At 52.3% G+C, this 14,384-nt stretch overlaps 1 protein-coding gene across 2 annotated transcripts; it reads left to right on the top strand.

Annotated features, from left to right (window-relative positions):
• Positions 1-2,141: 2,141 nt before the first annotated feature.
• On the top strand, positions 2,142-13,791 carry TAFAZZIN (tafazzin, phospholipid-lysophospholipid transacylase). 2 transcript variants are annotated; one of them, XM_047098406.1, is made up of 10 exons: positions 2,142-2,580; positions 2,749-2,877; positions 3,875-3,920; positions 4,165-4,250; positions 11,568-11,648; positions 11,719-11,760; positions 11,985-12,047; positions 12,188-12,294; positions 12,715-12,792; positions 12,939-13,791. In XM_047098406.1, the coding sequence occupies exons 1-10, from the start codon at positions 2,472-2,474 to the stop codon at positions 13,038-13,040; spliced, it is 843 nt and encodes a 280-aa protein (XP_046954362.1). In that variant the 5' UTR covers positions 2,142-2,471; the 3' UTR covers positions 13,041-13,791. The 2 variants fall into 2 exon arrangements, with proteins under 2 accessions (XP_046954362.1, XP_046954363.1); XM_047098407.1 differs by having other exon boundaries at positions 2,145-2,580; positions 12,242-12,294.
• Positions 13,792-14,384: the final 593 nt, after the last annotated feature.

Here is a 14,384-nt window from a genome sequence, read left to right as displayed (position 1 = left end):
CCGGGTCAGGCCGTCGCCCCACCCTTCCTGGAGCTTGGGCTCTTCCCCGGGCTGGGCCGGCCCCCCGACCCCGCCTTCCCTGACCCGCCTGGAAGCAGGCGCTGGCAGAGGCCCGGGGCTGTGGGCGGATGACAGACCTGTGAGTCACAGAGGGTGATGGAGCCTCAGCATTCCCATAATGAGTGGTTTCCTGTGCCAAGGCCGCGCGGCGAGGAGGAGCTGCTTGGAGAATGCAAACCCGGAGCTGTGCTCTCCCGGGCCCAGCGCTCAGCCCCTGACATGGGCTGCCTCCAGGCATCCTCCGGCAGGGAACAAGCGAGAGCTGGAGCTCGTGCCCAACGTAGCCCGGGCACCCGAGCACAAGAGCTTTCTCTCCACGTCCTCAGGCTGGTTGTCAGGGTGGGCGCACACTCCTAAGTGCTCTGGAGACCCCAAGTGAGCGACAGTCAGCGCGGGAACTGGGCACCACTGCAGTCAAGGCTGGACTGAGGAACTGTCCCCAAGAGAAGGGGAGAACAAAGCTGGCAGCTCGGCGTCCCGTGTGGTCCTGCACTGTCGCTGTTGGGACGACCACGGGACTCATTGGAGTCTGCGGCCTGGCGGCGGGTCCTCACCGATGATTGCAGTGTGGTCCCGTTGTTGGCCGGACCCATGTGCATGAGCACATTAGGATTGCAGTGGTGATGAGAACACTAGAAGCACTGTTTTATTCATTAATCAACTTAGTTTTTAAAGTTTATTTATTTTGAGAGAGAGAGAGAGAGAGAGAGAGAGTCCGAGAGCGCTTGTGAGTGGGGGAGGGGCAGAGAGAGAGGGAGAGAATCCCAAGCAGGCTCCTCGCTGTGAGATCATGACTTGAGCTGATACCAAGAGTCCCACGCTTAAACAATTGAGCCACACAGGCTCCCCAGAAGCATTTTTAAAAATCAATAAAACTGTGCTTCAAAATTTAAAAAACACGGGTGTCTGGTTGACTCCTAAGTGCACCATGTGACTCTTGATCTCAGGGTGGTGAGTTCAAGCCTCATGGTGGGTGTAGAACATACTTAAAAAGGGGCGCCTGGGTGGTTCAGTTGGTTAAGCATCCGACATTGGCTCAGGTCACGATCTCACAGTTTGCGAATTCAAGCCCCTCACTGGGCTCTGTGCTGACAGCTCAGAGTCTGGAGCCTGCTTCGGACTCTGTGTGTCCCTCTCTTTCTCTGCCCCTGTCCCGCTTGCACTCTGTCTCTCGCTGTCTCTCAAAAGTAAATTAACATTAAAAAAAAAAAGAAAAAGGAATAGGAACACCTGGGTGGCTCAGTCGGTTAAGCATGCAACTTTGGCTCAGGTCATGATCTCACCGCTGGTGAGTTCGAGCCCCACGTCAGGCTCTGCGCTGACAGCTCAGAGCCTGGAGCCTGCTTCCGATTCTGGGTCTCCCTCTCTCTCTTCCCCTCCCCTGCACGTGCTCTCTCTCTTTCTCTCAAAAATAAATGAACGTTAAAAAATTTTTAAAAAAGGAATAAAAACAAAACAAAAAGACTGTTTAACAGATATAAGGCTTTCTTCCAGGGTGATAAACATGTTTTGTAACTAGTTAGAGATAGTGGTTGACGGCACTGGGAATGTACTGACATAAAATACTATATTACATATACTATGCAGAGTATTTCTTTTATTATATGCCATATGTTGCTGCATATACATTACATATTACATCTACACATATGGTACAAATCTGTACTATTTTAATCCTTTAAAATTATATAATGTAACATGTGTAACATCGTATATATGTTGTATATATAAAATACGGTGTATAGCAGAAATCGGTATCAAAATACCACAAAACGGCGAATTCCGTTATATAAATTTTGCCTCCATGAAAATAAAGGGGAAAAAAGCGAAAGTAAGGTCCCCGCCGGCTCCGACCTTTAGCGGTGTCGGCTAATCGTGCTGCGTAGCCCAAATTGCCTCTCGGACCTTTCTGTGCCCGAATTAAGGGGACAAAAATGAAGCGCGCACTCCAGCGGCCGGGACTCCACCTCGCGCTGGAGCGGGGCGGGGCGACGCAGCCCGCGGGCCCGCCCACGCTGCCGTCAAGCGGCCTGAGAGCGTTTTGCGACAGGCAGCCGGGAGCCGGGCCCCGTCGCTGGCTCGCTTTCCGGCCGGGGCGCGGGGCGCCTGGGTGCCGCCGCCGGCCCCTCTCGCTTCTCCCTGGGCCCCCTGGCTCCTGACCCCGGTGGCGGCTGGTCTGTGGCGAGAGGGCGGGCTGGGCCGGCTCTGGCCTGACCTGCGAGGTGACCTTGGTCGAGTCCCCGGTCGCGCGGAGCCGCGGCGCCCGTGTGTGGCGCGGGCCTGTCAGGGACCCAGTTCCCCCGCGGCTGAGGACACAGATCTAGAGCGCCCCCCGCCCCAGGCTGCCCCGTGGCAGGGGAAGCGCCAGGCCGCCTGGGGCGGAGCGGGGGAGCTCGGTCTGGGTGGGGGAGATGCCCCTACGTGTGAAATGGCCGTTCCCCGCGGTGCCGCCGTTCACCTGGACCCTGGCCAGCAGCGTCGTCATGGGCCTGGTGGGCACCTACAGCTGCTTCTGGACCAGTGAGTGGGCCTGAAGCCGAGGCAGGGTCGGCCACGGCTGTCCACGCCCAGCCAGAGTTGGGGTTCGGGGTTGTGGGTGCGGGCCGGGGCTAGTTTGGCTGGGGGGAGCCCTGGGCCCCAGGGACAGCGAGGCCAAGACCCCTCCCCACAGTCCGTCTCTCCCCCCAGAGTACATGAACCACCTCACCGTCCACAACAAGGAGGTGCTGTACGAGCTCATCGAGAACCGAGGCCCAGCCACGCCCCTCATCACTGTTTCCAATCACCAGTCCTGCATGGATGACCCTCATCTCTGGGGTACCTGGCACCAGTGTTCTGGGCACAGGGAAGCATGGAGAGACCCCGGGAGGGCGCCAAACAAAAGCAGAACAAACTCCCTTCTCACAGGGCTCTGTACATAGCTCTGGCACTCCTGTTTCTGGGGTGTCCTGCCCCAGGAGTCAAAATACGATTTGTGGCCCGGTCGGTATCCTCTCCGAACATGATTTGGAGATGGCCTCAGAAATTTGGAGGGAATGAGCAAGTGGGGGAGTGACTGCAGGGCAAGATGTGACGGCCTCTTTAGTTTGATGCATCAGGCCCGTGGAACCCTCTATCCTCTGTAAACCATCGAAGGTCCCACAGAGTAGCGGAACACATCTGAGAACCATAGGGTGTCCTGGCAAGGAGAGTCTAGGCTACAGGCTGGGAGACCTGCGTCCTGGTTCCAGGTTTGTTCCAGGCTGAGTTTGTACCTTTCCACTCCCCTCATTTGGGAGCCCACTTCGCCACCTAGAAGTTCCTGCTCTGCTGACTTCATAGTCTCCAGTAACCCAAATGGCTTGCTCAGGGGGTGCCCAGGGCCTGTACGGATGACTGCAGGTCAGACTGTCACGGGAAGTCAGTTGGTCGAATTGCAGCCTTTCCGAGCTCACCCTGGCCATCAGGCAGAGAAGGGTCTGTACGTTGCCACAGGCAGATCCCTGGAGGCCAACAAGGAGGCTTTAGAGCCGTTCAGTAACCTGCACTCGGGTGGTGGCGCTAACAGTGGGGGGACAAGTGTACAAGAATACACAGTGTCAAAATATGTCAGTGTGGTAGGCAGGCCAGATGTGACTGTTAAGATATGGGTTGGGGTGGGAGAGAAGAACGAGTCAGGGACAACCTGAGGGTCCAGCCCAAGGGTCTGTAACATGGCACTTTGGGCACAAATGGTAGAGCTGCTGCCCTTGTTCCTCATTTCCTGAAACTGGGAGCGAACAAGATGCTCCCTGCGGACAAGGCAGGTTGGGTCATGAAGCCTTTCCTTCTCTAGGGATCCTGAAACTCCGCCACATCTGGAACCTGAAGTTGATGCGTTGGTGAGGAGGAATGGGCCCCTCGCAGTGGGCCTGGCAGGCCTCACCCGTCTCTGCCCAGATTTGCCCTCCTCCTGCTCTGCCCAGGAGGCGGCGTCCAGCAGTACAGGCAGGGCACGGGGTGGGGTTCCACAGGCCCTCCTGTGCCGCGTTTCCACATCGCCACTGATGTCAGGCGCCATGCTGGGGGGACGGCAGGGCATCGGGGTGCAGGAGCCAGGGATGACTGCGTCTGTCCCTTCTTCAGGACCCCCGCGGCTGCAGACATCTGCTTCACCAGAGAACTACACTCCCGCTTCTTCAGCTTGGGCAAGTGTGTGCCTGTGTGCCGAGGTGAGCTGAGCCTCCAAGGAGGGGTCCGTGGGCGAGTAGATGCAGGGAGGCACTTCTGGGGCCTTTTTGGGCTTTATTTGCAACGGGGACTGTGGCTAGTGCTTCTGGCTTAGCAGCACTGGGCGTGGAGGGACCCAGCTAGGACACACAGCCTGGGAACAAAGGGAGCCAGGAGCCGCTGCTCCACTGGTGTGAGTCCCAGTTGTATTGCGTGGCTGCCGCAGACGTGGCGGTGGCTGCCGGAGGAGCGATGGCTTCTTGGGGAGCACTCGTGCCCTGGGACTGCCTAAGGGTTGTGTGAAGCCGGGGCTCTGGCATTAGAAGTCACGAGGCATTGGCCACAGCCTCTTCCCTCAAGGGTGTCGCTAAGAGACCCGCTGATGGCACCGCAGCGTCATCGGTCTGTGATGGGCGCTGCGGGCTTTGGGGTAACAACCAGGCTTGCGAGGTGAGGGTGTGACAGATGTGAAGGTTCCAGAACAATCATGTGAAGAATGTTGGACTCTGTTCTGTCATCTGGGTAGTGATGTGCTTCCAAATCTGTTCTTCCCAGAGAGCACCCTGGCTTCAGCATGGCTGGTGGCTGCGAGCAGAGCCCAGTAGAGGCAGGGAGCCCGATGAGGGGCTATCGCAGTGATCCTGGCAGCAGAGCATGGTAGCGGGCCTCTGGGGGCCACTACAGACAGCTGGACAAGGGCAGCACTCTGGACGCAAAGTTGACGGGACTTGTTGATAGATTGGCTATGGTGGAGGGGGGAGGAGAAGACAGCCCACAGGTGACTCTTGGTGACATCTGACACTGAGCCACTGGGAGGAGGGGATGAAGGGAATGCAGTGTGGGGGTTGGGAGGGGAGGGGAGTTCCGCTGTGCACGTGTTTCACGTGAGGAGGCCGTCCCCCGAGGAGGGGAGCAGTCCGTCCCGGAAGCAGTGGGATGTGCGCAGAAGAGCACTTGAGAAGACGTTGGGGACCCAATCGGTGACAAAGTGGCCAAAGTAGAGGAGAGATGGCAGAGAGGGAGAACAGACAGAGAGCAGGGGCCCGGATGGCACCTCAGAGCACAGAAGGAGAGACAAGCCACCAAGGCAGCAAAGTGTCCTGTTTCTGGTCAAAGTGAAATGTGGTCAAATGCCATGAAGTTACCTCAGTCAAGGGCTTTTAATGCGCACTCCTCCAGGCCCTGAGATCTACTCTAGGCACACAGCTGCCTTGAGCGCTTGCTCTTGCTGCTGCCTTGGGAGGCGACTTCATTTCTCTAAAACACAAGCGGAAGCTACAGTGTTGTGGCTAGCGACCATGGTCTTGTTTACCACACCCCGCTCTCGGACATGGGGACTCTGCTCGGATACTCCCGTCCCTGAGCCTCAGGTCCTCTCTTCTGCAAGCTCGCCCAGACGTCTTCCGTGTGCACGTTTCTGAAATGTTTTACTTGTTTATTTGTTATTTTTAATGTTTATTTGAGAGAGAGAGCACGCACAAGCTGGGGAGGGGCAGAGAGAGGGGGGCAGAGGATCTGAAGCGGGCTTTGTGCTGTCAGCGCAGAGCCCAACCCAGTTCTCACAAGCCGTGACACCGTGACCCGAGCCGAAGTCGGACGCTTAAGCGACAGCCACCCAGGCGCCCCCATTTGCTATTTTTAAAGTTTATCCTTTTTTGAGGAATCTCTATACCCAACATGGGGCTTGAACTCATGACGCCAAGATCAAGAGTCACATGCTCTTCTGACTGAGCCGGTCAGGCCCCCTCCATGTCCAATTCTTGTCTTGTTCTTCTTTTGGTCTGCATCCAAGTGTTATTGCACTATTAAAAACCGAAAAGAAAATCTTAGTGCTAAGCACTTTTGAGCGAGAGAAGGTGGGCAGGGACAGGTTATTTATTAAACGTATTCGATGTGCAGCCAAGAGCTCACGTGGTAAAGCAAAGGAAGTATCTGGCACGCTTGGCTTTTGTATTCTAGAACATTCCATCCCCCCAGCATAGGCCTTATGATATGACATGAAGTATGGAAGTGGTGCTGTACAAGCTTTTCTTTTTTCTTTTTTCATTGAACTATAGTTGACACGTGTTACGTTAGTTCCACGTGTACAACACAGTGATTGGAACTCTGTACATTATGCTGTACTCACAAGTGTGAATTTTGTGACCATACAACACTATCACAACACCATTGACTATATTGCCTATGCTGTGCCTTCCATCTACATGACTTCTATTCATCCCATAGCTGGGAGGCTGTATGTCCCACTCTCCTTCATCGATTTTGCCCATCCCTCCGCCCCTGCCCCTCTGGCAACCTCAATTTGTTCTCTGTATTTATGGGTCTGTTTCTGCTTTTTCTTTGTTTATCCATTTGTTTTGATTTTGATATTCCACACAAGTGAAATCATATGGTACTTATTTTTTTCTGAATTATTTCACTTAGCATGATACCCTTTAGGTCTATCCGTGTTGTTGCAGATGGCAAGGTCTCATTCTTTTTTTATGGCTGAGTAATTTTCCACTGAGTGTATATGTCTGTGTGTGTGTGTGTGTGTGTGTGTGTGTGTGTGTGTGTCTGTGTGCTGTGTGTGCCTGTGTCTGTCTACGTATACACCGCATCTTTATTCATCTGTCGATAGACACAAGGATTGTTTCCCTATCTTGCCTATTGTAAAGCTGCAATGAGCAGGGGTGCATATCTTTTCAAATTAGTGTTTTTGTTTTCTTTGGTTAATAGGAGTGGAATTACTGGATCATATGCTATTTTTATTGTTAATGTTTTTTGAGAGAGAGAGAGAGAAAGCTAGTGAGAAGGGGGGACAGTGAGAGGGACAGAGAGAGAGAGAGAGAGAGAGAGAGGGAGGGAGGGAGAGAGAGAGAGAGAGAAAGAATCCCAAGCAGGCTCTTCACTGTAGTACAGAGCCCAACATATGGCTCAAACTCAAGAACCATGAGATCACTACCTGAACCAAAATCAAGAGTCAAATGCTTAACAGACTGAGCCACCCTGGTGCCCCTATTTTTATTTTTATTTTTTTGAGGAAGCTCCATACTGTTTTCCACAGCGGCTGTACCAATTTACATTCCCGCCAACAGTGCATGAGGGTTCCTTTTTCTCCACGTCCTTGCCAACACTTGTTATTTCTTGTCTTTTTGATACAAGCCATTCTGACAGCTGTGAGGTGATCTCTCATCGTGGTTTTGAGTTGTAATTCCCTGATGGTGAGTGATGTTGAGCATCTTTCCACGGGTCTGTTGGCCATCTGGATGTCGTCTTTAGAGAAATGTCTGGCTTTGTAAATTGGATTATTTGATTTTTTTGGTGTTGTGTAGGTTCTTTACACAGTTTGGATGTTTGGATATTAACCCGTTATTGGAAATATCATTTGCAAATGTCTTCTCCCATTCAGTAGGTTGCCTTTTCGTTTCGTTGATGGTTTCCTTTGCTGTGCTGTACAAAAGCCTTTTATTTTGACGTAGTCTCAAGAGTTATTTTTGCTTTTATTTCCCTTCTCTGAGGAGATATATCTAGAAAAAGGTCGCTAAGGCCAGTGACAAAGAGATTACTGCCTATGTTTTCTTCTAGGAGTTTTATAGTTTCAGGTCTCACATTCAGGTCTTTAGTCCATTTTGAGTTTATTTTTGTGTATAGTGATAGAAAGTGGTCCCGTTTCATTCTTTTGCATGTAGCTGTCCAGTTTTCCCAGCACTATTTGTTGAAGAGATTGTCTTTTCCCCATTGTGTATTCTTGCCTCCTTTGTTGTAGATTAATTGATCACATAAGCATGGATTTATTTCTGGGCTCTCCGATCTGTTCTATTGATCTGTATGTGTTTTTGTGCCATACTGCTCTGATTACACTACAGGTTTGCAGTATCTCTTGAAATCTGGGATTGTGCTGCTTCAAGATAGCTTTGGCTATTTGGTGTCTTTTGTGGTTTCATACAAATTTTAGGATTATTTGTTCTAGTTTTGTGAAAAATGCTGTTGGTATTTTGATATAGATTGCATTGAATCTGTAGACTAGGGTCATATAGATGTTGGAACAATATTAATTCCTTCAATCCATGAGCATGGAATATCTTCCAATTTGTTTGTGTTGTCATCAATTTCTTTCATCAGTGTTTTGTAGTTTTCAGAGTACAAGTCTTTTACCTCCGTGGTTAAGTGTATTCCTAGGTATTTTGTTCTTTTTGGTAGAACTGTAAATAGAATTGTTGTCTTAATTTCTCTTTCTGCTAGTTTGTTATTAGTGTATAGAAATGCAACGGATTCTATGTGTTAATTTTGTATCCTGCAGCTTTACTGAATTCCGTTTATTAGTTCTAACAGTTTTTGGTGGAGTCTTTAGAGTTTTCTACATGTAGTATCATGTCATCTGCAAATAGAGACAACTTAATTTCTTCCTTACCAACGTGGATGCCTCTTACTTCTTTTTCTTGTCTGATTTTTGTGGCTAGGACTCCCACTACTATGTTGAATAAAAGCGGTGAGAGTGACATTGTTGTCTTGATCCTGGCCTTCAGAGAAAAGGTCTCAGTTTTTCCCCATGGAGGACGATGTTTGCTGGGGGATTTTCATATAGAAGGCCTTTATTATGTTGAAGTATGTTCCCTCTGAACCGACTCTCTTGAGGTTTTTATCATGAACAGATGTTGCATTTTGTCAAATGCTTTTTCTGCATCTATTGAGATGATCATGGGGTTCTTATCCTTCATCTTGTTAATGTGGTGTATTACATTGATTGATTTGCGCATATTTGAACCATCTTTGCATCCCTGGAACAAATACCACTCGATTGTGGTGAATGATCCTTTGAATGTGTTGTTGAATTTTGGTTTCCTGATATTTTGTTGAGGATTTTTGCATTTACCATCATCAGGGATATCGGCCTATAGTTTTCTCTTTTTTTTGTAATGTCTTTGTCTGGTTTGGGTATCAGGGTCATGCTGGCCTTGTAGAATGTATTTGGAAGCTTTCCTTCCTCTTATATTTTTTGGAATTGTTTGAGAAGAATAGGTATCAGCTCTTCTTTAAACGTTTGACAGAATTCACCTGTGAATCCATCTGGTCTTGGACTTTCGTTTGTTGGGAGTTTTTGGATTATAGATTCAAATAATCAGTCACTAGTAGTCGGCCTGTTCAGCTTTTCTATTTGTTCCTGATTCTGTTTTGAAAGACTGTGTGTCTAGGCATGTATCCATTTCTTCTAGGTTGTCCAATTTGTTGGCATATAATTTTTCATAGTAGTCTCTTATAATCCTTTGTTAAATATATTTAAAATTTTTTTAATTTATTTATTTTGACAGGGAGAGAGGGAGGGCACACAAGCAGGGGAGGGGCAGAGAGAAAGAGAGATAGAGCATCTGAAGCAGGCTCCACACCAGCAGCGTGGAGCTTGATGTGAGGCTCGATCCCACAACCCTGGGACCACGACCTGAGCTGAAATCAGCAATTGGATGCTTAACTGACTGAGCCACTCAGGCGCCCTTCTTAGAATCCTTTGTGTATCTGTGGTATCAGTTGTTATTTCTCGTCTTTCATTTCTGATTTTATTTATTTGGGTCCTCTCTGTCTTTTTTTTTTTTTAATGTCTATTTATTTTGAGAGAGAGAGAGACAAAGCGGGAACAGGAGAGGGGCAGAGAGAGAGGGAGACACAGAATCCGAAGCAGGCTCCAGGCTCCGAGCTGTCAGCACAGAGTACAACACAGGGCTTGAACCCATGAACTATGAGATCATGACCTGAGCCGAAGTCGGATACCCAACTGACCGAGCCACGCAGGCGCCCCGCCACTCTGGTCTTTATTATTTTCTTCTAACTTTGGGCTTTGTTTTTCTTCTTCTAGTTCTTTTAGGTATAAAATTAGAGTGTTTATTTGAGATTTTTCATGTTTCTTCAGCTAGGCCTGTATCACTATACATTTCCTTCTTAGAACTGCTTTTGCTGTGTCTCAAAGATTTGGGAGCATTGTAGTTTAGTATGAATTTTTATTTCAAGCTGGGTGCAGTTGCACCAGCGGCTCAGAAGGAGATGACACCCCTGAAGCCCACCCCCTACCAGTTAATGCTACCCGAAGTAGGGGAACCAGTGCTCTCACAATGCCCTGAGAAGCTGTGGTGGGTGATTGCTCCTCAACTCCAGCCCGTGAAGAAGCTGCCAGGCCAGGTCCCAATTGGGTTGGGTTGAGACCCCTGGATGCCTCACTAGCACCTTCTAAAGACTCGGCTTTGCAGAGAACAGGTTAAAAGTCCATTTCTTGGTGAACTGGCCTGACATAGTCCCAATGTGTGTCTCCTCCTCTATATGATATGGCTTTCCCTACTCGATAAGTCTGTCTGTCACTGTCCACGATATGGACAAGATCGAGGAGATTCTTAGTACGTGTGGTCACAGTGGTCTCCGAGGGACTCCCAGTTGAAAGCCAGTATATAGCATTAGGTATGTGTGTCTGTGTTGCTGCAAATGCCAGGCCACCTGGGTCTAGTGTCATGGTCCCCAGGTGTCTCCAAGGTGAGTGTTATTAGCCTTAGGGCAGCTCCACTCCCCTTCTCTCAGCCTAGCCAGTCTGAGTTTTTCCCAACCCTCAGTGACACTGTGTTCCATCGAATGTTCTCCCTTTTCCAAGAGATCTCGATAACTGAGAGACTAGTTTCAGAGGGAGCAGAGCCCTGTGAGGGGTGAAGGGGTCAGCAGAAGGGAGGGATGGCAGTGGCCGAGGGCTCAGGCAGGGCAGGGAGGCCCAGGAGGGATGGCTGTGGGCACAAGCCTAGCCAAGACCCCAGGAAAGGGTTGCTGTCCAGGATCCTGGGCCCAAGCGAGGCTGGAGATCGTGAGTAGACTTGGTTTGCTCGAGCGGTGCCCTCTGGGCCGGGGGCAGCAGATGGGAGGCTCGCCACAAGGCTGGTGCGTCCCAAGGGGAAAGCAGGCTGCAGGAGCTGGAGAGGGAGGGAGGGCAAGGAGAATGCTGAGCAGATCCAGGAGCCCACAAGGACGCATTCTGTGGGTGTCTGTGGTGCAGTGCCCGAGGCTGTGGCGGGGCCAACAGGTAGAAGGTGGGGTGCAGACTGGTGAGGGAATCGCCAGTTAAGAATGTCAGTTGGAGACTGAGACAACGATGCTGCCTTGCACATGACAGGTAGTTTAGAGAATATTCTGAACAAAGGATGTCGAGGGCACAGCGCAACCGGGGCTGAGTCCCCAGAGAGTTCTCGGAGGATGTCCACGTGGATGGTGTGGTGGAGGATGAGGAAGTCCTTGAGCTGCTGCTTCGTTCCCAGGGGAAGGAGGGAGCCCAGAGAGAACGGGGACTGATGGCGCATGCCTTCTCTTGGCAGGAGACGGTGTCTACCAGAAGGGAATGGACTTCATTTTGGAGAAGCTCAACCATGGGGACTGGGTGCACATCTTCCCGGAAGGTCGGTACAGTTGGCGGGGTTGCACACCGTGCCAGCTGCCAAGCCTCATCTCTGTCCTCTCTCTCCACAGGGAAAGTGAACATGAGCTCTGAGTTCCTACGCTTTAAGTGGGGTAGGCACTGCTGGCCTCATGTGGCTGGGTCGGACGGTGGCAGATGGGGCAGATGGGTGTGTTGGTTGTAGTGGGAAGGGGGCAGGTGCTGAGACGAGGGCTCGACTGGCAGAGGAGCTGGACCAGGGGAGTTGCTTTTAACCGGAAGACGGCAGGGGTGGCCTGGCTGTAGGCTGGCGCTGAAGCTGTGCTCTTGCTGATGTTCCCGCCTCTCCCCGGGGCAGGAATCGGACGTCTGATTGCCGAGTGTCATCTCAACCCTGTCATCCTGCCACTGTGGCATGTCGGTGAGCACCTGTCTTGGGCCAAGGCTGTGGCCTGGGTGTGGGGGCGGGAGAGGAGGGGCTTCCCTAGGTCTTGGGGGTTTCCCCTGGCTGGCAGGGAGAGGGCCTCTGGGGTAGGGGGCCGGGGCTCCATCTGTTCCCAGGTCACCGTGCTCCACCCCATGCCCGCTTCCTGGCCTCTGTCCACTGTGCTGCAGGAATGAATGATGTCCTTCCTAACAGCCCGCCCTACTTCCCCCGCTTTGGACAGGTGTGTAGGGGCTGTTGACCTTCGTGTGTCTGTCTGTCTACTGTGTGCGTCGTGTCTCCCACTCGGCACTGCTGAGGCCAGATTCAGGAGCTGAGCTTGAAGCTGCAGCAGGGGGACCGAGTGGAACAGAGAGAGAGGGACTTCCTGGCACCAAGGCCAGTAGAAGGAGAGCAAAAGAAATCAGGGTGGGTGGAGGCGGCGAGCCCTGGGGTTTGGATAAGACAGGACATTCAGAGCATGGACCGCAGGATTGAATGGCACTGAGCCTGGCCACTTTGTCTTAAAGAGGGAGAGTGGCCGTGAGGGAGCATGCAGCAAGTTAGGGGAAGGACTTGGCTCCTCGCTATCTGGGGTGGTTGGGCCATGGCTGTGGGCACTCTCCCTGTTTCTGTCACCCACTGGTGGCTGGTCTCCCTGCAGAAAATCACCGTGCTGATCGGGAAGCCCTTCAGCGCCGTGCCTGTACTTGAACGGCTCCGGGCAGAGAACAAGTCGGCCGTGAGTTGTCTCTCTGCCCTGCCCCCCCCCCCACTTCCCTTTGCCACCCGGCAGCTGTCTTAGCCTCTCCCGGCACCCTCAGCCTCCCAGGGCTCCTGGGCAGAGCTCCCTGAGGGCCGCAGGCCAGCCTGAGTCCTTCCCCTCAGGTGGAGATGCGCAAAGCTCTGACGGACTTCATCCAGGAAGAATTCCAGCGCCTGAAGGTCCAGGCGGAGCAGCTGCACGGCCACCTGCAGCCCGGGAGATAGACGGTGCCCTCACTTCCTCCTGCAAGGGGGCGGCTGGCCCCCAGGCCCGGGACAGAGGCAGCTCCCACCCAGGCCCTGGCCACCGGCCGCCGGCCGCCAGCGCTGTCTCCAGGCTCTTGCCCTGCACAGAGCTGAACTGGGGGACGGACTGATGTTTTGAGCAGATATGTTCTTTTAGACAGATTTGTGCACAACCCCAAACAGGGATCACGTCCCAGCTGGTGAGCATTCCCTCTGCTCTGAGCTGCTTCGGTTGAAGGAAGGGTTTCAGCTACTCCTCCCACTTGGCCACGAGAGGAGGAAAAAATTTCGGCAGGGACCTCCTTCCTCTCCCAGGGCTGGCGTCAGGACGGAGGGTACTTGAAGGGGGGCAGGTGGCCAGGCCAGAGGTCCGCACAGGACTTCATGAGGCCCTTGGCTTGGCATCCACCCGATAGGCCCGATCCAGGAGCTGCCTCAGCACGTCCTCAGGGACGGCCGTCGGCCACCTCTTCCTTCCGCCCACACTTCCCACAGGCGTGGGGTCCTCAGGCAGGGCCCAGCTCCGCGCCGCGAGCAGAAGGGCAGCCTTTTGCTGGAAGTGAAATCCAGCTGGATGGAGCCTGCGGCAAGGGCCCGCGACCCAACCACTCACCCGTGTGCCGGGGCCCAGCAACTGCTCTGTCTTTTCCACCTCCCTGGCATCACCAGAGTCCCCTGGGGCCGGGGTTTTCATGTTTTGTAGCCAATAAAGCATCTGTGTCGTGTTTTACCTCTGGCCTCGTCATAAGGGTGGGGATGGGGGGAGGTGACCTGCTGGAAGGCTGGACCCTTAGAGCAACCAGGGCCCTTGAGCAGATGGGCGTCAAGCTCTCAGTGTGCACCAGTCGCGTAAAACTTCAGTCGTTACCTGTAATCCGCATAACAACCTTGCAAAAGTAGGGATTAATCTCATTTTGCAAAGGAGGCAGAGCGAAGCTAATGGACTTGCTTCCAAAGCTGAATCGAGTAAGGTAAGAAGCAGCAGATAGCAATAGAATCCTCCCCAGGCTTGTTTCCAGGCGGGAGGAGGTCTCCAAAGGGCCCAGCAAGCCTCCACGAGCCACAAGTGCTTTGAGGGGAGGTGGGAAGCGGGACACCTTGATGGAGCCGGAGACCCTTGAAAGGAGCAGAGACGGGTGGAGGCGCTCTCTGTACAAGCAAAAGCAAATCCTCTGCAGGAAAGTGAGCTCGGTTTAGGTCCCCAGTTCATCCACAAGTTAAACTCAACCCAGAAGACTTCACAAAGATCACCAAACATAGAGGGAAATGAAGCATCGTACTTATGTCAGCAGGAACAAGAACAGGTTGAAACCTGTGGGAACT

This window comes from Lynx rufus, unplaced genomic scaffold (assembly GCF_022079265.1).
Source record: "Lynx rufus isolate CCGP_SWC_20201006 ecotype Redwood Valley unplaced genomic scaffold, mLynRuf1.p SCAF_49, whole genome shotgun sequence".
Taxonomy (NCBI): domain Eukaryota; kingdom Metazoa; phylum Chordata; class Mammalia; order Carnivora; family Felidae; genus Lynx; species Lynx rufus.
Note: the sequence above shows the minus strand (reverse complement) of the source record. Positions and strands in the feature narration are given on the sequence as shown.